Source organism: Triturus cristatus, chromosome 5_1 (genome assembly GCF_964204655.1).
Source record: "Triturus cristatus chromosome 5_1, aTriCri1.1, whole genome shotgun sequence".
Lineage (NCBI taxonomy): Eukaryota > Metazoa > Chordata > Amphibia > Caudata > Salamandridae > Triturus > Triturus cristatus.
The window spans coordinates 378,079,051-378,103,734 of record NC_140587.1 but is presented as its reverse complement, the minus strand read 5'-3'; the positions used below and the strand labels follow the sequence as shown (position 1 = coordinate 378,103,734).

The 24,684-nt window shown below is 48.5% G+C and overlaps 1 protein-coding gene across 1 annotated transcript in view; it reads right to left on the bottom strand.

The window, feature by feature from the left end:
- Nucleotides 1-24,684, bottom strand: part of EIF3E (eukaryotic translation initiation factor 3 subunit E) — a 277,801-nt gene that overhangs the window by 123,534 nt on the left and 129,583 nt on the right. Inside the window, exon 7 of the mRNA XM_085605092.1 lies at nt 13,905-14,029. Coding sequence (XP_085461218.1) covers nt 13,905-14,029 — 125 coding nt within the window. The remainder of the gene's footprint in view (nt 1-13,904; nt 14,030-24,684) is intronic.

Here is a 24,684-nt window from a genome sequence, read left to right as displayed (position 1 = left end):
CGATTCCACTGACGTGCTAGGCACTCCTGAAGTGGACGCATATGTAATCTCGCGTGCGGGACTATGAAGATGCAGGAGGCCATCATGCCTATCAACTGCATAAACACTCGCGCTGGAAGTGAGTGATTGGGTTTGAATTTGGAGATCAGCAGTTGTATGCGGTTGATCCTCACTAAATTTGGCTGAGCTGTGGCCGCCAGAGTGTCTATAGTCGCACCTAGGTACTGTTGTACGTGTGCGGGCTGGAGATGGGACTTTGGATAATTTAGTGAGAATCCCAGACTGTGAAGAAGGTGAATGGTGCGGGACATGTGGCTTGCACATTGCTGGGCTGACTTCGCTTGAACGAGCCAGTCGTCTAGGTAGGGGTAGACGTGTATATGCTGCCTCCGTAGATGTGCTGCCACCGTAGCTAGGCACTTCGTGAAAACCCTGGGCGCTGTGGTCACGCCGAAGGGAAGGACTTTGAACTGATAGTGCTGCCCCTGAACAGTGAACCTGAGGTATTTTTTGTGTGAGGGGTGGATGGGTATGTGAAAGTACGCATCCTTGAGGTCCAGTGTGGCTAGGAAGTCTCCCTGCTTGAGAAGCGGAAGGACTTGCTGTAGAGTGAGCATGTGAAAGTGCTCTGAAAGAATGTACTGGTTCAGGGGTCTCCGGTCTAGTATAGGTCTGAGCGACCCGTCCTTTTTTGGAATTAAGAAGTAGAGGGAGTACACTCCCGCACCCTGCTCGTGGATGGGTACGACCTCTATAGCGCCTTTTAGAAGCATACTTTGCACTTCTTGCTGTAAGAGCGTTAAGTGCTCTGAGGACATAGGACGGCTTCTTGGTGGTATTGTGGGTGGAGTGGAGGTTAACTCCAGACAGTAACCGTATTTTACAATATCTTTGACCCACCTGTCCGTGGTGATGGAGTTCCACGTGGACAGGAACCTTTGTAGCCTTCCCCCGACAGGTGTTATGTGGTCGGGAGGAAGGGAGAGGGCGTCACTGCTTGTTCTTGGGAGAGGACCTGGTGTTGCCGTAGCCACGTCCCCTGCCCTTTGTACTGGAGCCACGATATCCACCTCGGGTGTTTTTATCGTAGGTGGTCTGTGTATTGCCTTTGTTATATGTCTGTTGTGACCCCTGTCCTCTACCTGCTCCCTTGTTTCCGGGGCGACGAAAGGAGCCGCTCCGAAAGGACTGAGTTTGTAGGGCGCCCATGGACTTCGCAGTGTCCGTGTCCTTTTTTATCTTTGAGGGTGGTGTCAACCTCTGGCCCGAATAAATAGTCGGGGTTGACGGGCTGGTTCAGTATATTGTTTTGTACCTCAGGCTTGAATCCTGAGATCCGTAGCCAGGCATGTCGTCGCAGCATGACGCTTGTGTTTATGGCTCTGGCAGCCGTGTCTGCAGCATCTAGTGCACATTTGATGGAAGCGTTCGTGAGTAGCTGTCCTTCTCTGATGAGCATTTCTGCGCCTTCCTTGAACTGGTCAGGGAGATGTTGGAATATTTGCTCCAGTGTGTCATAGTGCGCTCTATCATAGCGAGCAAGGAGCGCTTGAGTGTTGGCTATGCGCCATATGTTGGCAGCTTGGGCGGCAACTCGCTTGCCAGAGGTCTCTAGCACCTTGGACTCTTTGTCCGGGGGAGGAGCGTCACCTGTCGTTTGCGAGTGTGCCCTCTTGCGTGCATTCGCTACGACGATGGAGTCGAGTGGTAATTGGCCTCTGATGTAAGTAGGATCCCCAGGTGCTGATCTGTATTTTTTATCAATCCTGGGGTTTATCACTCGTGCCCTGGTGGGTTCCTTGAAAATGTCCTTGGCTGGTTTGAGGACCCCCTTCAACATTGGCAGAGTCTTTACATGTCTTTCTGAGGATGCAAAGGTGTCCATTAGAAAGTCATCTTCGATGGTATCAGAGTGAAGCTGTACCCCATGGTTGTTTGCAGCACGTTCAATAAGAGCGTTGAACGCCGCAGTATCCTCCGTAGGAGATGTTTTTGCCCCATAGAGTTGTTGGTCCTGTGCATCGAAAGGTGCACTGGGGTCTGCAGGGTCGCCCCAAGTTTGATCAGGGTCCTGCTGGTCATCAGGGTCTGTGTCTACATGGTAGGGGACTTGGTCATCCATGTAGTCCTCCAATGCATCCGTATCGGAGCGTGTGGGGGAGAACCGGTGTGGATCCTGGTAGGATGAATGGAAGGGTTCATAAAGGAGAGGTTCCGATTCTACAGGCAACTTCCTTTTTAGTGGGATCCTGAAAGGGTCCAGTGGCGGCTCCGAAGTTATCCTTCGGTCGTGGAGAATCATCCTGCCAGTGTCGGCGTCGATGACACGTGCCGGAGACGTCTCAGCAGGTGTGACCGTAGGTTGGGTGACCCGTGTCCTGAGTTGGAACATTTTTGGGATTGTCGACGGAGGCAAGCCGAAGGTAATGTTGGCCGGCACCGAAGAGGCTGCTGGAGCTCCGATCGAACCGGAACCCGACGTGTCCTGGAGGACAGCCGTGGTTTTGCTGCCTTGCGTCGCACCAGGTCGTACTGGGGGCGCCTTTGAGGCTTTGGCACCGGCCAGGTTCGTAGAGGCGGCCGTGGATTTTTTTGGCGCCGGCGGGTCATCGAGTCGAGGTGCGGAGATCACCGTCGAAGTCTTCGATACGTGAGGCTTAGGTGCCGTCGAGGGAGCGATGCGAGACGCAGCAGGCGGTACGGCCCTCGGTGTCGTTGGTGCCGGTAGCCGAGCAGGTTTGTCGGTGCCGATGGCCTTTTTCCGTTTGTCGACTCCAACGTCGCCCGCTTCAAGTTTGGCACCGAAGTCTCTCTTGGTGCGGTCGGTGCCGACGCGTTGCGCTGGCGTCGAAGGCGTGGAAGGCCTCGATCCGACCAGCGCCACTTTCAGTTTCGGTTTCAGTGGAACCGGAGCAGCTTTCGGTTTCGTGGTAGGGAAACCAGCTTGTTTATGCAGTAATGGCTGCCGCTGAACGTCCGAGGCCGGGCCCGAGGGCGGGGCCGAAGAACTGCGGGATGGGTCTCGGGTAAGACCCGAAGGCGATCCCTCGACCGGAGCCATAGGCTGTGGCACTGGTGTTTCTTCGGTTTGAACAGGTAGGCCTTGTTCATCATTGGAGCTACTCTCTTCGGCCCCTAAGGCCTCCTCGTCGTCTCCTACCTCGGTGTCGTCTTCACCTCTGTGGAAGAGTGACTCGTCTACCTCGTCCGATCCGGGTTCGTGTTCGGAAACGGGACTGGAGGGCAAGACTTCCAATTCCTCGACGTCTTCGGCCTCGTCGAAGATGTCTGTTGGGGCCGGTGCCACGTGCTGCGCCTCGAGTCTCGCCGCTCGTCGATTCCGTAGAGTCTTCTTGGAACGGAACCGGGCACAGGCCATGCATGTCGATTCGTCGTGGTCCGGCGAAAGGCATTTGTTGCACACCGGATGGACGTCGATGTGTGGGTACTTCGCATTGCATACCGGACACCTTTTGAATGGTGTCCTCGATTCCATCGTCGAAGTAGTCGATGGACAGGTAAATGCGAAAAAAGTCGGTGCTGAAAGTTAGTAAACTAACAGGATTGTATCGAAACCCGATCGAGAAACAGTACCGACGCAAACTAAAGGCCTTTTGGCCTCGACAAAATATTTTCCTAACTTGAGCTAAGATAGCACATCCGAACCCAATGGCGGAAAAAAACAATCTGAGGATGGAGAGGATGCCCATGCGCACTGTAGTCCAGGGGAGGAGTCACCTATCCAAGGATACTTCGAAGACTCTTCCAGGACAACAACGTGCAAACATCCGGACCCAACACTAGGCGGCGATCTATGCACAGATATGAATTCAGCAGCCCACATGCCTCGAACATAGCCCTGTTGATTGATCTGGAGGATTCATCTGTGGGTGATCCTCTGCAACTCTTAAAGGAAATGTTAGATATGGCCTCTTACAGGGTGGTCATGTGCCACTAGGGGGAAGTTAAAGCGGATGGAAGTAGATTTTGCAGGGTTAGGGGACTAATGATCGAGGTCCCTTGTGACCTGCATATTTTCTATCCAAATCTATTCTCTGAAAGGACTGGAGTATTTGCTGGCAGGACGGGCATCATGATGCTGCCTGTACACCAACCCTCTGGAGTATCCTCAAAAGGGACGATATTGCTGAGGAAACAGCCTGGCAGGCACCTAAAGGCCCAAGGAAAGTGGTGTGGTCTGGCTCTCCTTACAGTGTTCGAGCTGAATCAGTCTTCTTGCCATACAGGCAAGGTCTGTCAAAAGACATCCATAAGGGACGCCTGGACATCCCTTACCCACTAGCATCTTCTTTATAATCCACTAAGCAAATAAGACAACTTCCAATCGGTATAGAGGTAACAATGACCACAGAAACTATGGGCTTCTTCAGGTGTTTGAGCACCCAGATTGAAGCAAGGTCCCAGAGTATTGGCATTCCCCTCTACCACTTCAGTCAATGCCTTCTGTTATGCTTTTGGTCACCCACTGTATATTTCTGCTCTGGTTAAGGTAGACTTCCTACTACTGGCTTTGCCCAGCCCGACTCCCTCACTCTGTTTCCTTCATTTTGGGAGAAGGGGATGAAATGCGGATTGCAAAGGGGTGTGAGTTACAGGTAAGAGTAGTCTTCGCTGTCCACTAGCCTCTTTTCCATTACTGCTTGAGTATACTCTTGTCCCCATAGTGACCTGGTGTTACTCAGGGTTGCTGATAATAACCCATTTGTTTGACACTCAACTAAACTTCAAAGCCTGCCATTTCTGCCTTTTCAGTTGTGTGCTCCCACAGTTGAATAGACCATATTGCTGTGTGCTGATTTAGGCTCTCTGTTTTAAGTCCTTATTTCATGTGCTTGCTGCTGCGGACTGACTCTAAATGCTGCTGCGCTAGAGAAACTGTCTGCTCCTTTAAGTGCAGGTTCACTCGATCATAGGGGCAGAGGCACAATAATTATACCCAGTTTCCTGCCACCTTTGTTTTTATTATCTCTTGTGGAACCAAGAATAAAGCATTGATGGAGGCCTGGTTTGCAGAGCAGCGAGATGGCCGCTCGTTGAGAGGGCTCCGCTGGCAGCAATAAAATCCTGCATAACCCTGCATTCGAGAACGATTTTAATTGTCCACTAATAGCATGCTGAAAGAGTGTAGAGGTGGCGGATGCTGGCAGTAGAGCGCGTTGACACTGCAAAGCTGCCAGAGCCGGTGTATTTGGAAGCAAACCACAGTGATGCAGTGGGGGCCTGGCCACGAGGCCTGCGGAGGCTGCCGGAAAGTGTGCTGCTACACACCTGGCTGCGGTTGTTATCTGCGGCTGGGACTGCTAGACGATGCTTCCCGAGCCGGCGGAGCCGGACCGACCCTGCTGGAGTGGTGATTGTGGCTGTACGTTGTGGGCAGACACCGGGCGGCTCCCAATGATCAGAACTGGGCCCGGCTAGGCTTGGAGTGCGGCCCCTGCGAGACCAAAATAAGAAGATGGCTGGGGCGATCGAGGTGCGGGGAGCCAGCGTCACATGCCTAAGGTGAGCGGCTACGCAGGGAGAAAGAATGGAGCACCAGGGAATACCATACCGGGCTGGCCCAAGTCACGTGGCAGTTTAGAGGGTGGCCCCAGGCTAAATGCGCTGCAGCCTGTGCACGGTGGGGTGCCCAGAGAGTGACGCCGGTGTGGGGCGCTTCTGCTGATCATCAGGCCTGGTCTGAGTGCGAGGAGGCGGGGGCCGGAGTCACAAATACACCCTGAAAATAGCGGCGAAAGCCTGTGACCAGTGGTCACGAGGATGTATGCTGACACGCTGTGTTGAGTGCGGATATGGCGTGGGTCCGTGCGAGGCCTTCTAGCCTCAGTTAAGAGGCTGCATCGCCGCAGCAAGAAACAGAAGCGGCACACTGCTGTGACCTCGGCGGGTACTCCGGGCGGATACAGAACGCTTGAACAGCTGTTGTGCCATAACCTACACTGTGTATTCAGCAAAAGAGATGACATCCCCCGCTGGGCTAGGCGCCATACAACCCAGGAGGGCCTGTGGCAGTCTCCCGGAGACCCACGCATGCAGAGGGTGTTGAGGAGTGCTACTGGAGAACATATTTTGTAAGGCCAGTTCAAATTTCCCGACCCTGCAAGGAAAGCATGCGATCCTCAACTGGTCGACCCGAGACCCTGCTGTGGTTTGGAGTGGGCATCGGTTGCTATCCTTGTACAGAATCACGAACTGCTCGGAGTAAGATCTGGCGGCGCCCGGGGTGTTGTGCATTTTTGTATCTGTTGTGATAAATAGCGGGATCATGGGGAAACATGACACTAAACAAGCTAAACTTAGTTTTGAGCATAAAAGACTCACCCGACACAAGGATGGTGAGGCAGACACTGATAACGAATCAAGTGTAAAAGAGGGTGCAGAGGGTGGCAGTGATGATCTACGCACCCTGCTTCTCGACATGAAATCCAGTTTAAAGACCATCTATAAACTGGACATGCTTAACACGAGGCTGGACTAGGTAAAGAAACAGGTAGACTCCTACGAAGAACGATTGGACTTACTAGATAACCGTACTACTGAGAACCATGAATTTCAGGTACAAACGAAAGAATTATTGCCCAATATGGATAGTGTGCTTAATATCATCAAGGCCAAGAATGAAGATTTAGAGGTTCGCTCGCGCCGAAACAATCTAGGTATTGCCGTCATCCCAGAAACAAAAGCGATCGCGAAGATGGATAAGTTACTTACCTATAATCCTAGTTCTCTTCCAGGGGTATCCTCATCAAAAGTCATAAGCACATGAATATTCCCGCCCATGCGCGGGGACACCGGATATATATATATATATATACACACACACACACACACACATGCAGCCTTCCATACAGAAAAAAGAGCTGGGTAATGCTACAAGAATTCCCTTTGTACTTATACATATTCAAAACGAAGCAGTGAAGAAAACAAAGCATTTGAACTGCTTTAATGTACAGAAGAAAACAATCCTGCCAAGAGTAAGGACGGCATTGCCAGCTCACAGGCTGCATTGCAGAAACAATTCGTGTAAAAAGCTGAAAAGCTAACTCATAGAAACACATAGGAAAAAACTGGCACCGTGCCTTTAAGGCAGCCATGACCTCCAGCTTCACATCATGCCTCAGGGGTGACAGTTAAGTCAGTTGTTCTTTGCGGAGGCCTGAAGGCCAGAGCACGATGAAATGACACTTACCTTAATAATTTGCCTGGGGAGGCGGGTGAGTTGCTTATAACTATTGATGAGGATACCCCTAGAAGAGAACTAGGATTACAGGTAAGTAACTTCTCCTTCTCTTCCAGGGGATCCTCATCAATAGTCATAAGCACATGAATAGACTAGCAAGCCCATCCTCTCAACCTGCGGGCAAACGATAAGCATAAACTCAAACAGATATTTAAGAAAAATCATGACTCCAATGAAATTAGCATTGGAACTAATTCCTCAAGGAGGCTTGGCCTACTTGGGTATCTGCTCTAGAGTCAGAATCAAGACAGTAGTGCCTAATAAACGTGTGTACCGATTTCCAAGTTGCCGCCTTGCAAATATCGGCCATCGGTACATCATGCAAGAAAGCTACTGTAGCTGCTTTTCCCCTAGTTGAGTGAGACTTAGGGGAACCAATAGAGGCTTGTTCGCCAATTGATAAACCAGCTTAATGCAGGACACTATCCACCTCGAGATGGATCGTTTGGAGGCTGGAAAACCTGTTCTGACGACACCATCGTTTAAAAACAATCGGTCAGACTTCCTAATGGATTTCGTTCCCTCCAAATAGGATTTGAGAACCCTCTTGAGATCAAGTGAGCGAAGAGACGTTTCTGCTGGTGTAGCAGGATTGGGGGGAAAAAAAGAGGGAAGAGAAATTGTCTGGTTAACATGGAAGTCAGACACCACTTTGGTAAGAAAGAAGGGTGAATCCTCAGAGCCACCCGATTGTGATGGAAAACCGTGTATGGTTCCTTTGCGCAGCGTGCCTGGATTTCCCTTACTCATGCGTGCTGACGTGATGGCTACTAAAAAAGCAACTTTCCATGTTAGGTGCTGTAAAGTGGCCTTATGAATGGGCTTGAAAGGAGGGGCCATTCATTTGGAAAGAACAATGTTCAACTCCCAAGGAGGAGAAGGATGTCGGACAGGAGGAAAACTTTCTTCAACTCCTGGAGGAAATCTTTGACCACCTGGAGCTGAAAAAACGGAGGGTTGGTTAGGTGATTTTCTGTCGGCCGTAATGGCCGCCAAGTGAACTTTTATAGAAGTGCACTTTAAACCAGACTTGGCTAAATAAAGAAGATAAGGCTGTGGAGGAGCAGTAGGATAATAGGAGAAGACAGTCCACCCTATAGGAGCAAAGGAGAGGGAGTGTGAGAAAGGAGAATCATTAGGAGTGAGAAGGGAAAGGAAAAGTCTTTGAATGTGCTCTAAAGAAAAGTAATTACAAGATATAAAGTGGCAGAATACACCCTAATCAATGAAAAGTAAGAGCAAGCAAGCTCTGCCCCAGGGGCAGAAAGCCATCCAACGAAGAGTAGGAAACAGAGGGACAATAAAGCAGTCTTATGAGTAAGGGCAAACAAAGCCTACTCTGTGTAATATAAAATGTTGTCTGACATGTGGTGAGACTGCAAAATAAGCCAAACTGAACAAAAATTTTAAAACATCACACAAAACAAAAAAAAAAAAAAGTCCTGCAACAACTTAAGACATTATGCAAAGCATAATAGCAGTTGTGATGAAGTCTACAGCGCAGAACAGTACCAGAAAGGATACTTCCAAATCATGATAGACCAGTTACATAGAGCGCAACACATTTGTAATATAAGACATTCAAAGAAAAATCAATACTTTTCTCTGCCAGAAAAAAATTGATTAGGAGGTGGTGAGATAAGTACAGCACGCTGAGAGGTCCACTTTAGCTTGCAGTCTGTGCATAGTTTCAAGACCGCTGTAACAATCACTGGGAAGATAATCATCAGCTGTTTATCAAAAGACCGTAACAATTTCAGGTCGTGCCACCGACACAGCAGGTGCTGTCTGGTTGCAAAAGACCTAGTGTGAGCTCTCAAGAACTTGTAGAACAAGTTACTTACCTTCGGTAGCGACTTACCTTTGAATTTCCCAGGTGTCAGACAGGATCTGGAAGATTTGCCTTACAGCGATACCTCTATGCGCCGGTAGGTGGCATTGGTCGACTCTGTGTGACGTCGTTGGCATAGTCTGAGCCATTGGGACATCCATGTCACCTATATAGGCACCACCGTGGCGCCCTGACGTCAGTTACTTTCCATGACTTTACACGCCAGGAGCGTGGAGCCATGAAGTGCACAGATATTGGTGTGTTTAACATCTAGGTCCCTGAAAGGGATCAGCCCTGTCCCAAGAAACTTGTCCATGGTGGGGGAGGATAGGTTGGTTGGTAAGGAATCTGTGGCTGGATTATGTCACTACCACATAAGACGCCTCCGAAGGTAAGTGCTTGTTCATCTGATAGAAACATCTAACAAAAGCAATGCCATCCCAGGAGGAGGGACTGCGGATAATTCAGACCAAAAAAAAAAAAAATCGGGAAAGACCAAGCAGGCAAAGAGGCCTTTCCCTGCTGACTCAACTGTTAAGGCAGTAATGCTTGGTAAACATGCGCAGGGATGCCCATGCTGCTGCCTGACAAAGGTCCAGGACTGGAACCCCACGTTACAACGGTGTGGTAGCAGCCTTAGCTCTGGTGGAGTGAGCCCTTAATCCTTCAAGAGGCTACTTCTTGGCGTAGCAGATTTGGATGCAGACGACGACCCATCAAGAGATAGTTTGTGTGGTGCAGAAGAGGACTTTCTTCTCTCCAACGTACCACACAAAGAGTTGATCGTCCAACCGGAACTCTTTAGTGTGGTCAAGGTAGAAGGACAATGCTCTTTTTGGGTCCAGACGGTGGAGTCGCTCCTCTTTATAGGGATGCGGAGGAGCAAAGAAAGTGGGCAAGGTGACAGATTGCCCCATATGGAATGGTTTTACAACTTTCAGGAGGAAAGAGACCGTATTGTGAAGCACCAACTTGTCAGAAAATATTGTCAGGTAAGGAGGCTTGGGTGACAAAGCCTGTAATTTGTTCAATCTCATGGCAGATATGATTGCCACTTAAAAAAGACTGTTTTGATGGTAAGCAGGCAAAGGACTGAATGGAGAAAACATCAAGAAGGTGAGTACCAATTTAAGGTCCCATTGAGGCATAATGAAAGGGGAAGGTGGGAACATATGAACAAGACCTGTGAGGAATCTATTTACAATTGGCAATTTAAATAATGAGGGTTGATGTGGCAGCCGCGAGAAGGCTGACGGGGTCAAAAGGTACCTCTTCAAAGTGCCCAGACCGGAGCCCTAGTGGGCAAGGGTCAAATTAAAAAGCAAAACATCCAAAAGGAAAGAGGATCAAAAGCGTTTTCTGTACAGTATGATATAAAATTAGTTCCATTGACAGGCGTGCACTGTCAGTGGCGGAACACATGACTGCCAAAGTAACATTAAAACTTCAGGCGGAAGGTAAAGCGCAAGAAGGCGTAGAGTTGACCAGTTCAGGTAGATGACCCTTCCCCGCTGCTGTGACAGAAGATCCTCCTAAAGGGGCAGCCTGATGGGACGATCAATGTGCAATTAGAAGAGTTTGGGATAGCAAACTCTCCTTGCTCAGTCCATATCCACAAGAATGACTTGGGCCTGGTCGCTCCTGATCTGGAGCACTCTGGACAGGAGTGATATGGTCACAAAGGCATATAGGAGGCCTGAGCTCCACCCGAGATGAAAAGCATCTCAGAGCAAGAGCAGCCTCATAAACTCCAGCGTGCAAAACTGCTGACATTGCACCTTATCAGCAGCGGCGAACAAATCTAACCAAGGCTTTTCCCCCCCATGGATGAAAGAGACCTTGCGCAACCTCCGGATGGAGACGCCATTTGTGATCCGCTAGGCATCAACAGCTGAGTTGGTCTGCCCTGGCGTTCAGAGAACCTGCCAAGTGTTGAACCACCAGGGATATATCCAGCTGTTCCACCCAATCTCCAGATACACCATGACCCAACCCTACCCTGTTTGTCGCAGTACCACATGGCAGTGGTGTTGTCTGAACACTTGTAAGAGCCTCCCATTGATGGAAGGAAGAAACGAATCGCTAAGAGCTCCAGCAAGTTGATGTGGAGTCCAGATTCTGCCAGAGACCTCGGTTCTACACCTCTCGCAAATGGCTGTCCGAGCCCAGGAGTGACACATCTGTCACCACTGTGAGATCTTGTTGGGGAAGGGATAAGAGTCTGTCTCTGACCCCAATCTCGGTGTGTAAACCACCACTGCAGGTCTCGTGCAGTTCCTTCCAGTATCGGAACCAAGCGAAAGGCCTCCTTCGGGACCTGTGGCAGCATTTGCGCAACGGTTTCCTACAGGGAGTGGATATAACGGCCCACTAAGCATACATTGTTCACCGACCATAATGCAAAGCTGGAGAAAGAAAACAGTCTTACCTTAACTGTCGAGCCTCTTGGATTCCCTGTACAGAGGAGTAGGAGGGACCACCGAGCTCTCTGGGGCAGGGTCGGTAGTGAGGAAGTTTGGTCTCCCGGGGCAGGGCGGTGGGCAATTGTTCTATTCACAGGTGCCCCTGTGCTGGGCTTGGACCAGGTTTCCAGTAGGTACTTCATTAGGGCCTTGTTAAAGGGCAGCAAGGGTTCTGAAGCAGACACTCCTGGCTAATGGACTTCTGTAGAGATTTTAGTCTTGACCGCCACGGAAGGGAGCTGAAGGTCCAGGACCTCAGCCACCCTGCTAACACCATAGCAAAGGATGCTCCCTCCCACATAGCCACAGTAGGGGGGAAAAAGCAGGCCAGATTCTGGAAAGGTATCCAGTCTGCTGGCCTCACCCAATTCCTTGTACCAGTACATTTCTTGATAAGGCTGGTCATGTAAAGGGTCCAGCGACCTCTCCCAGTCTTTTCCCATTCCGAGCCCTTTAGCATAAGGCGGAGGAAACTACCTAGGACCTGTAGGTTCTGTAAGCACCAGGATCAGCGGTGGTAGGTGCCAATCCGGCTTTGGGTTGTCGGTAATCAGAATGGGTCTGGTGCAGAGATTCTCAGTGTCAGGGAAGGTCGCAATAAAACGAAAGGTGTCGGTCCACATCCATTGCCAGATCCATTGGGGGAGGTGCTCATCAGCGCCGAAGCCATAGGTGCGCAACCCGATTGAGCCCCTGTAGTATCTTAGGTTATAGAACCACCTCCATTAGTGGGTCTGTAACCTAGGAGCTTGTAGCTCCAGATGTCATTGCAACTGAAGACTGGCTTCGGTGGCTGCTTGTCTGAGCGCTCTTGTGGATGAGGTCAATATTTGTGGAATCTTAATAAAAGCCTTCTTCAAATTTCCTATCATCGTTTGGAACCTACTTATTACATCCCCCTCTGACACCACTAGGCCCGAAGGCATGCGGGTGGGGTCAGATCACCCAAAAAACCTCGCCAGTCGAAGCATAGGGAGAAGTCGTAGCACGCTTCGACTTCTGCTTTTTGTGCCTCTTACAGGAATGTCCAGATGACTTGGAGACAAAACCGAGCTGATGTTTGTGGGGAGTATGGGTATGTGTCTGGATTGTTCTCCATCCATGGAAGCTTAAGCAAAAAAACTTGCTACTTCCTGCCTTGCCATGCGGAGAACGTTACGCAAAATCCTAGATCTACTACCTACATAATCTAGGAGAATAGTAGTGCAGGCACTTATTCTTTCACGTCTGGATTATGGGAACTCCCTATATATGGGCTCGCCCAAATTGGTCATTAAGTCAGAAGGTGCACAGTGCCGCTGTGAGGACAATATTTAAGCTCCCTTAACACATTTTAGCTAAACGCGCCTTGATCTACCTTGACCTCCCTCAACTGGACTCCAGTGGAGGAAAGAATAAAATGTAAGGCACTATATGCCTGGCCCATATGGGAATTAACAATGTAGGACCCCCCCCGATTGGTGCTTTTTTATCACCCTATACCCCTAGGAGTTTATGATCCTCAACACAGGTCTCCTGAGGGTTCCACATATTCAAGGGACCAGATGGGGTGTCAGATCCTTTCCTTACCCATCTCCCAAACTATGGAATTCAATGCTAAACTGAATTAAGAAGTGAGCCCAATGAGACCAAATTCAGAAAGATGCTCAAAACCTTGCTCTAACCCCTTTGATATCGTCTTTTGTATTGTCTTAGAGGGCCAAGAAAGCACACTATGACTTGTGTAGCGCTGGGAAGCCTTCAGGTAGCTGCGCGCTGTAAAAATACATAACAGATAAGTAGGGATTGTCTCCTCAAATATCTGCAAATCAAGCAATTTTGGGAATGTTGGCAAAAAAGTTAATTTTTCAAAGGCACATTTTCTAGTTCATTTAATAGCACCTCTGAGATTTTCTCTATTTTGTTTATACTGCAGTAATGATCAAAGAAGTGGAGTCGAACCAACTCATGTACATTTGTGTAAAATTACAGCAAAATTACACTAAATTATGCATACTTATGCAAAATGTATCTTGTGCTGAAAAAAGTCAACTTGAAGATGTAATTTCGAGTTGATTTGTGGTTGCTCGTAGATTTGTAGTTTTGTGCTCAAAATAACGATCTGCTTGGGAAGCAAAACTACCAAAAACTGTACATCTTGCGTTTATTTCTCCCCAAAATCACATGATGTGGCGTAATCTCTGTAATTTTCCATACATTTAGTTACACCAAATAAGTTGCTCGGGCGAAATTAGGATTTCGCTTAAGTCTAAGAACGAACCCGGTTTACGAACAATGCCAAATCTACACAGAAGTGATATTCTGGAGCTGCTATATATCAAATGCAACTTCACCTTGGCTCAACACTTACTGTGGCTGGTACAAGAAGAGATCGATGATGTTGTCTCTGCCTTTAGGATGGTTAAAGAAGACAAACAATGACCAGTGAATGAGCCATGTCCTCTGCTGGAGAGATTGTAGAGGAGAACTAACAGACTGATAGAAAACACAATTAAAAACTAAGGTTAGCAGGCATTACATTTATGAAAGCCATAGAGAACGTAACATTATACCTTACACATTAGGAAGCTGAATCAAAGCCAGATTGCTTTGAATTCAAGGTTACATTAAATTTGCAAGCGATAAAGTGTTACTTACCATGTCAACAACAATCCGTAACAATTTAATATTTTTAGAGGAAAACGTTATGCAAACGCTAAGTTGGTAAAAATCATACAACTGGGTTTGCTACACAATCATCTGCAATCCATAACAAGGTATACCAACTTAACTACATATGTTCCACCTATTTAAGGAATTTTAATTTGGTAAATCACTCAACACATTTAGAGTAGCATAAAGAATGCATCAACGTTCCAGCATAAACTTAAATGGATACTTTGCCTATTAATCGTGTGAGAAAGTGGCTCTGTATATACTGTTCCTTAATAGGTACAGGGTGTACAGAGTCCACAGACCCCAAGGGTTTAACAGAGGTTAGAGTTAGATATAACCTTACTCTCCAAAGTGGTAGCCTGGTCGAGCAGTAAGGCAGTATCAGAGGACAGTGTAAAGCATTTGTTGTACACACTCAGTCAGCAAATGGTTCCACACACTCAATAACTGGACTCTAGGCCAATGGTTTGTATATAAAAAAAATATATGCTTGTTTTATTTAAGAACCAACACTTGGAATTAAAATATACTTTCTCAACAGGAGATGTTTCATAAAAATACTTTTGTATATGCAATAGACTTTTTAGTAAACAGTTACAAGTAGTTGCAGTAGGCAACTCTATTTCTAAACACAATACATTGAGCTCAATGATAAATTCAAATGATATGCAACAGATTACTTTTTAGATTACTTTTGTAATTCCAGGCCTGGATCCTAGATCCAGTCCTGGGTCAGGTCTCAGAATCAGCTGTTGAAAGTCGACTTTGGTACTGTAGTGATTTTTAACTAATATTTAGCTTTTTCAAAAGTTAGCACTTAGAAAATATTTCAGAGCAAACAATCAATGATTCCCTATGGAAGGAAATGTAGGTTACAGGCACAGTAGGTTATCTTTACTTTTGTAATCCAGTACTGGGTGTCTAGACTCAGTACTGGGACCTTTATGCAAAACAGGTAAGTAATTACGTTTTCAGATGTTATACGATTTTTGATGAATATTTAGAAATTGCAGAAATCAACACTTAGAAGAAATTTCACAGAAAAGCAGTCAATGGTTTCCTATGGAAGAAAAATGAGTTAAAGGTAAGTATAGTTGTGGGTACTTTTCAGAGTCAGTGCTGGGCACCAAGATCCAGCACTGGGAGCTCACCTAAGAGCAGGTGAGTAAATTTGTTTTTGTGACTCGGCTGATTTTTGGTGATTATTTGAAGATTTGAAAAGTCCACACTTAGAAGAATTTTCAAGAAAAAGCCAGTCAATGTTACCCTATGAGGAAAATGAAGTTAGCGGTTTAAGGGTAAGTACTCGACTGGCAGAGTTGAAATTCCGGGCATAGACTCAGGGGTCCCCCAGTGTCAGGTAGGTACAGTTAGTTCACCCTCAGCGGTTTCAGGACGGCCGGGTGCACAGAGAGTTAGGCCCAATGTTATCCTATGAGCGATAGGGGGGCCTTGGTTGGTGGCTGCTGTCTGGCAAGCCACGGGGCTGTGGGAGCTGGGCTCCTGGTCACTTACTCAGGGCAAGTGGGGAAGTAGGTTAGAGTAGAGTTTTCACTGCCAGGGCCACTCGGGCGGCTGGGTGCAGGGTGCTTTTGAGCCGTCGGGCGCTCAATTGATTTCTATGGGAAATCTCCGGTTTGGAAAAAGACTGCAGGCTCGGGACGAGGACTCTTTAGGTGCCACCACCACTTCGAGAGGTAAGTTGGGTAGTTGGAGGATAGGTAGGTACCCCGGCATTGGGCACAGAGGGCCGTGGGGCGCCGGGTGCAGGGGTGCCTTTTGGTGTCGGGAAATCTTACCCTCTGTTGATCGCGGTTGAGGCTGCAGGCTTCTCCAGGATTGTCGAGGGGAGTCCTTGGGTGCCGGAATCAGGGTCACAGTCGCCGTGGGGTCGTCCTCGTGGGTTTAGTTCACTCTGGCACCGCCCAGGCTTGGCGGGTGCAGAGTGGGCTGGGATCGCGGTTCCGGGCTGCTGCCAGGGGTGCAAGGTAGGTTCTGAGTAGAGCCTCTACTCATGGGAGTCCCAGGGAATCGAAGTTCAAAGGTAGCCAGGTCCTCCGGGGTTTCTGAGGTTGCTGGCCACAAGAGATGGCGCGCTGGAGCAGGAGCAGGTTCGAGGGTCGACAGGCCGGTAGGGCTGGGGCCAAAGCAGTTGGTGTCTTCCTCTTTTTAGCAGCTGCAGGGCAGGTCTTTGTTGTTCTTGCTCTTCTTGTAGTTTCAAATCTGGGATCTGGGGAAGGAAGGTTCAGGGTGCTCCTAAATACTAGATTTAGGGGCGTTACAGGTAGGTGAAGGCCAGGGACCAATGGGTCCTTGTCCTGGGCTGGGTACACCCCCTATCCTGCCTCTCTCCTGTGGGAGGGGGGCAGTAGCCTAATCCGGATAGGGTAGGGCCTCCCATCTTCAAGATGGCGAGAGCCCGGAGATGTGCTTCACCTCGCCTCCCCCACCTGAGGGGTGGGGTGGGCAGGCTGGCACATTCCCTGTCCTTGTATGGGGTTTCCGCCCAAGCTTCCCGCCAGAGTGGGGGGTTGCAGTGGCCTGGGGAAACTCCTAGAGGCGGCTCATCCTGGGGGAGGAGATTTATCACCTCACCCACGATGTGCATTGTTGCAGGCCCGGGAGAGCAGGGGCTCTCCCACCCAGGGGTCCAGCAACGTGTCTGCTGTGTGGCAGCCTGGGCAGCCTCAGAGCAGACGTGGATTGTAGGTTAGTTGTAAGGAGGCATCTCTAAGATGCCCTCTGGGGTGCTTGGTACATTAAATCCCACACTGGCATCAGTGTGGGTTTAATGTGCTGAGAAGTTTGATACCAAACTTCCCAGTCTTCAGTGTTGCCATTATGGTGCTGTGGAGCTCGTGTTTAACGAGCTCTCAGCACCATGTATTCTTAAATGGCAGCACTGCACTTACAGTGCCTGGGAATGGACCTGGGTACTGTAGGGGCACAGGGTTCCTGCTCCTGTGCCCACACCATGGGCATAAGGCACCCAGCCAGAGGGGTGGCTGACATATGCCTTGGCAGTGTAGGTAATGGGCATGGCACACAGAGATGTGTGCCATGCCGACTCTTCATTTTTGTCCTGCACCCAGACACTCAGCCTGCAAAGGCAGTGTGTGTGTGTAAGGGTACAGGGCCTCTAAGGGTGGCACAATGAGTGCTGCAGCCCTTAGGGGCCTTCCCTGGTCACAAGGCCCTGGGTACCTAGGGTACCATTTACCAGGGGCTGACATGTGGCCAGGGTTTGCCAATTTGGAGTTTGTGTGTTTTAAGTAAGGAACATAGGCCCTGGGCACCTGATTGGCAGGAGTCCAGGGTACACTCAGTCAAAGTACATTCAGCAATTTAGCAAAAAGTGGGGGCATACCATGCAAGAAAGATGGCACTTTCTCACAAATCGTGCCTATAAGGAGGACTGGAATATGCTTGTCTAAAGACAGCAAAAATCCCCCCCAGACACACATTTGTGACCATGTTTTCCAAGAAAGTCTTCAGGCCGTTCCAATTATTCAATCAAAACATACAAATTTGTGCACATATAAAATTTGAGATGCAAGCCCTTAGGTGCTACTCTCAGTAAAATCTATTCAAGTGAATAACCAATGTATTACATGTACCCTGATCCGCATGTGGTACAAGTCTGTGGGTCAAAAACACTAGAAGGCAAATTATTAACCGGTACTGATCTCTAAGCCAAGCAACAGCTGAGCAGAGTGAAGGAAGCTGGCGCGGGATAGGATATTGCCGCTAGGTGGTAATACCGTACACAAAGTCCAGGGATTCCCAAGAACTGTACAGGGCTCAATGTAAAACCAAAAGTGCTCCATTAGTGGTAGTGTGGGGGAGCATATGCATTACAACAAAGGTATGCAGTTCCTAGGAAAGAAGGGAGAAGTAGAGGACTGGTCGTAAAAGATTAATGTCCAAAGGGGAAAAGGGTCTCCCACTTTAGGAACTAGGGGCCTCACACACCCGGCTGGGTGTCCTGCTTCATCATAGGGCATGCTCCTCATCAGGCAGGCACTGCAATGCCCGACGGGCACCATATGAGGGTCTTTTTATCAGAGATCTTTTATTCCCAAAGCCGTGAGGTGCGGTGTAGGTATAGGGCTTCGTGGTGAAGAGGAGTGTCTAGGGTGTGGGTGCTAAGTGAGGGGATTATAAAATGGGACCCAGTGGTACTCAAAATTAAGTTTAATCAGAGAGTACACTTGTCCCAATTAAAAACTAGAAAGGCACACTACTGATGTAATGGACAGCAGTGGCTATATTCTAGAGGTCAACATGTTTCTTGCCTCGGCTGTCACAAGATCAGTTAGCAATTCTTCAGGACTGAAAAAATAAAATAATTATATATACAATGGTTGGTTTCCAAATTAGTATCCAGGGTAAACCAAACACACAACCAACCTAACAGTGAGGTACCTTGTTTTTAAACCGACATGGAAAAACGTAGAAGTATATAGCATTAAAGAATAAGTTACTTACCTTCGGTAAGTATGCATCTATAAGAGACATTAGAAATTATAGATTCCATACCTTAGAATTACCCCTAGGTGTCAGACTGGATCTGGAGAACTTTTTTCGTAGCAGTACCCCTGCATGTTGGGAGGTGGTGTCGATCGACTCTACATTCGTCATTGGTGTCGTGGTCGCCAGGATGACGTTGCGGTGTCTACTAAGCCCCTGCCCGCTGATGTCCGTTCTGACACGACTTTCCATGCCAGAAGCGCAGAGCCATATTAGAGACTGACCAATGGAGCACAAAGCTAGGGTTCTGTAAGGACAGAACGGGGAGGATGGGTGGTGCGGTAAGGAATCTAATGTCTCTTAGAGATGAAATGTGTTACTTACCTGTAACTGCAGTTATCCAGTATTGGTATCTTTCATAGATTCACATTCCTGAATCATTCCCCGTCGTCGGGATGGGAGTCCCCGGTACATAAGAAAAGTAATGTCTCACTAGACAGAGAGATAGGCCAAAGGCCTCACATTAGTAACATATCTAGGTCCTTTTGTAATGAGGACCAAACTCTAGAGAACAACCAATCAACTATCACCACCCTCTGGAACCTTCCTGGAAGGAGCGCTAGTCCCTCAGATTTTCGTAAGCACAGTGCTAAGTAGATGCATCACTGAGAGAACTAGGTGAGCCCTTCCAGGGGAGGTGGGTGGGTTGCATGTGAATCTATGAACGATACCAATACTGGATAACTGCAGTTACAGGTAAGTAACGCATTTCTTATCCAGTATTAGGCTATCTTTCATAGATTCACATGCCTGAATCAGAGTAGTAAGTAATGATAGGCACATTTCGGATGGAACAGAATGTACAAGTTCACCAGATAATAACATATCGATGTGAAAATAGAAAAGTAACAAATTGCAATCAAAGGAAAACAGTAGAGAACACAATGGAGAAATGTGCATGTAAAAAGAAAGAATGGTGGGATGAAAAGAAGGTTCACCTCTATGGAAATAGATGATGTAACACTGCCTGTTCCACTGCAGCATCCTTCATGAGTTGGGTATCCAAGCAGTAATGCTTGGTAAATGTATGCAACGTCTTCCATGTTGCCGCTCTGCAAACGTCTGTGAGAGGCACACCTGCAAGGAGTTCCATGGAGGTAGAAATCGCACTAGTGGAATGGGCATGAACTGTCGAGTGCAAGGGTTGGCCCGCTTGCTGGTGACACAAAGTAATAGCGCCAGAGATCCACTGAGAAATACTCTGTTTAGTAAGTGGAAACCTTTCCTAGGTAGACTGTAAGCCACAAAGAGTTGGTTGGATTTGCGGAACGTCTTTGTCCTATCAAGGAAGAATTTAAGGCAGCGTTTAAGATCCAGTGAATGCAGAGCTCTTTCTGCCGCCGTTTGAGGATTTGGAAAAAAAGGTTCATAAGACTATAGGCTCATTAAGGTGAAAGTCTGACAGGACTTAGGGTTATACTTTTGGACTAATCCCAAGTTTCTACCCAATCATGTTTGAATTGAAGAAAAGGGTCTTGAATTGAGAATGCATGAAGCTCACTTACACGCCTTGCAGATGTAAGGGCTAGAAGGAGTGCAGTCTTCCAAGAGAGAAACTTGAGGTTGGCTCTGTGTATCGGCTCAAAAGGGTGTTTCATAAGCTGAGCAAGAACGATGTTGAGTTGCCAAGTTGGAGGTGGAGACTTCACGGGAGGGAAAGTCCTAAACAGACCCTTGAGAAATTGCTTAATCAGTCTATTTGACCAAAGAGAAGGACCTGTAGAAGAGCTCCTGAAACAGGATATCGCTGCCAGGTGAACTTTAATAGAGGCGTGAGCAAGACCTGAAGTCGCCACATGGAGAAGGTAAGGCAATATTTGCTCTGGAGAAGAAGTGAAAGGGTGTACATTCGCAGACTTACACCAGATGCAGAATATTTTCCATTTCAAGTAATATGTCTTGTGTGTACTGTCGGCTCGAGCCAGAACTGCCCTGCAGTCTGGAGAATGTCTAGGCCATGGAACTCCCAGAACTCAGGAGCCAAGCCGATAATTTGAGAGATGCTGGATCCGGATGTCGGACTTGTTCCCGGTCCATTGTGAGAAGAGAGGAAAAAGGTTTCAACAGAATTGTCGGTTCCAGTGAGAGAAGATGGAGCTCCGTGAACCAATGCTGGCGAGGCCACGCTGGCGCGATCAGGATTAGCGTGCAGGGTTCTGCCTTCAACTGCCTGAGGACCCTGGGAATCAGGGGAATCGGCGGAAAAGCGCAAGCAAAGACGTTGAACCGTGCTATCGAAAACGCATTCCCTAGAGATCCCCGTTGGGGATGCCAGCTTGCGAAGTTTTGGCATTGTGCTGGGTGGCAAACAGATCCAAGAGAGGTGTGCCCCATTGAGAGAATATGCCGTTGAGTCTGCTGGTTCAACTCCCATTCGGGACACGTTGTTAGTTGCCTGCTAAGGGAATCGGCCAGCACATTGTCTGTTCCTGGAACATATTCTGCTCTTAGGGAAATGTTGTGTTGAAGTAACCAGTTCCAGATCTTTTGAGATTCGTGAGAGAGTGGCAGTGAATGAGTACCCCCCTGCTTGTTTAGGTAGTGCATTGTCGTAGTATTGTCCGTCCGGACAAGCAACAGAGAACCTTTAATCCTGGGAAAGAAAGCCAGAAGGGCCAGATAAACAGCTCGTAGTTCGAGGAGCTTTATGTGAAGCTTCCTTCGGAAGGAGACCACTTTCTGCTGATCCGAAGTTCCTGGAGGAAGGCTCCCCGACCCTCCAGGGACGCATCCGTTGTGATTATTTGTGGAGAGGCTTGAAGCAAGAAGGGCAGGCCTTGAGAAAGATTCCGTGGACAAGTCCACCACTGTAGAGCAGTGACCATCTGAGGGGTCACCTGAACGACATAGTCGAAGGATCCTTCGACTTGAATCCACTGAGTGGAGAGTGATTCCTGGAGAGGACGCATGTGAAGGCGACAATAGGGAACCAGCAGAATACAGGATGACATCATCCCGAGAAGAGATTTTAACAGGCGCACTGAGAGAAACGTCCTGGATCTTATGCGGTTCGCCCTGTTCACTGTCACTCTTGTAACGGGAAAGCTTTCTTCAGGTTTGTATCGAGAATAGCACCCAGAAAAGTTATCCGTTGAGAGGGTTGTAGGATGGACTTGTCTGGATTGAGAGTGAGCCCCAAGCGACTGAAAAGCTGTAGACAGGCATTAGAAGATCTGTTCGCGCCGAGAAGGTGCCTTGACGAGCCGGTCGTCGAGATAGGGAAAAACTTGGTGACGTTGCTGCCCGAGGTATGCAGCCACTGGAGAAAGGCACTTTGTGAAAATGCGAGGGGCTGACTTGAGTCCGAAGGGCAGGACTTGGAATTGGTAATGTCTGTTCCAAAGATACCATGTAGTCGTTTGCACTGAGAAGTTGTAGTACTTCTTGAACGTTAACCATGCGAAACGATTATTTCTTCAAGAACTTGTTCAGACTTCTCAAATCCAGAACTGGTCTCAATTTCTTCTCCTTTTTGCGCACCAAGAAAAATCGGGAGTAAAAACCTTTCCCCCCGCTGATTAAGAGGAACCCGCTCTATAGCACCTTTCTGGATCATTAGTGAGATTTCCAGGAGTAAAAGGCGCAGATTCTTGTGAAGGATAGGTCGAGGCGGGGTCTGCGGAGGAGTCTGAACGAACTTCAGTGTCCAAATTGTACCAGTTGAAGAACCAAACGGACCGTTATTTGTTTCCAATTGTGTAAAAAGTGGGAAACTTTTCCTGCTACTTTGGAGGGCGGAGAGGAAATGGAGACCGGCGGTAGAGAAAAATCATTGACGCCGGGCGGAATCCTTCGGTCGTCAGCCCTTTCCGCAAAAGGAGGACTTACTGTATGAAGATTGATGCTGTTGGCTTTGTTGAAATTGTGGCTGATATTGCTGGTTGGAGGAGGAATAGGAAGACCGATATTGTTGGTAGGTTCCTCTAGTGGAAGATTGTCCTCTACCCTGTGAGCCTCGAAAAGGGGGGGTTTAAAATTGAAGGGTACCCAAAGCCCTGGCCATGTCCGTGTCCTTTTTAATGCCTTGAAGGGTTTCATCAATATGAGTGCCAAAAAGAAGTTGACCATCATAAGGCATGTCTAGAATCTTCGTCTGGATTTCCAGCCGGAATGTTGTCGCCTTAAGCCAACCTTGGCGTCGGAGGACCGCAGCCCCAGCCATTTGGCGGAAACCAATAGAGGCGATGTCCATCGCACAATCGATTTCGGAAGTAGAGCGTTCGCCCTCTAACAAAATTTTCTGCGCAGCCTCTTTCGAGTCGTCCGGCAGAGCCTCTAAGTATGGTGCAATGCCCGCCCACATCTGCCTGTTGTAGCGCCCCAACAACGCTAAAGAATTAGACGTGCGCACCGTTAATGCAGACCTGGATGAAAAACGCTTCCCAATATCGTCTGCCCTTCCTATCTGGAGGGGCTGAAAGCGGAGCAGAAGGGATTTTAGACCTCCGCTGAGCTGCCTGAGTGATGACAGAATCAGGCTTGGGATGTCCAGTAAGACCGGCTGGAGCGGTGTCTGGAGCTCTGTACTTCTTGTCCAAATGAGGCAACACTGGGGGGACCGTAGAAGGATTTTGCATGATTTTAATGCCTTGACCCCAGATGTAGTCTATGATAGGCACAGATCTCACTGATTTCTTAAAAGGTTCCTTAAAGTCGTACAGGAAACAGTCTTGCTGGTGAGAAGGCATAGGAATTTGGAAACGCTGTGCAGCCCTTTTTAAAACATTATGGAAACCCCCAATATCCTCCGGGGGCGAATCTGCTGGAGGAGGCACCGGAGACGCTGGAAAAGGGATAACATAGTCGTCCCACTCATCAGGAGTTGATTGGGAATCATGAACCTCTCCCTCTTCCTGTTCATCTTTATCATCATCTGTGGAAGGGGGAGGTGGTATTGTGACAGGCACAGACTGTGGAGGCGGAACCTGTAACCTTGGTGGCAGAGAGAGAACTGGGGCAGATGATGGAGCAGAAGTAGAGAATCTCTGCTTGTAGTCAGATATTAACAAGCATTGGCATAGCCAATAGGTCTCGCCTTTGGAACCTTATAAGTGTTTAGCCATGCAACAGTTGCATAACTAAATACTTATAAGGTCCCAAAAGCGAGACCTATTGGCTATGCCAAGCGGCCGCGAAAGTGAAAGTAATAGCGGTAAAAGCAGCGCGCGCGCCCATGCACTGTAGCTCTAGGCTGGCCTGGTAGCACTTTTTGGAGCCCTCTCAACAAGTCTCGCCAGACCAGCGCATGCGCTGGGTCAGGCGAGACCTAAAGATTGGAGGTCAGAAACCAAAGACTCAGGGAGACAAACCATGGGTGGTTGGCGAAGATGGCTGTTGTCTGGATAATACGCCTGATCTTCTGCGTCTTGCTTGCCATAGTCTGAATCCTCCTGGTACTTGACATGAAGTTCAGAGGGACTTGTTGCAGCCCTGAACATGCTGCCCTCATCTGAATCCTCCTTGTCCAAAAGGTGAGACGGAGGCAATGGCTGGACCCTGCTAGGTGATGTAAGGGAAGGCGTCAGCGTGCGTTTAGTGATCTAGAGTTGAACATATGCACTGTCCATTTTGGACTTTGGTGTCGTCGACGAGGAAACACCAATGGACACAACCGATGGTAGAGTCGACGAAGTCCCAGTCGACGGAGCCGTCGTCCACAAAGTCGCCGTCGTCGACGATGGGAGAGACGTCGACGGAACACTCCTAGTCTACGTACTCATCGATGCGCTAGTCGTCAAGCGTGGCGTCGACACAGACTTGGACGTTGACGACGATTTTTTTATCTTGATAGTCGACGATAATGGTATAACAGCAGTCGACGATGACGTCGTCGACTAGTTTGGTGCGGACGACGTCAAGAGTGTAGAGACCGTCGTCGTCAACGAGGTTACTCCCACAGCTGCAGAAGGAGATTGTCGTCGTCGAGGCCACCGTCGACAAGGTGG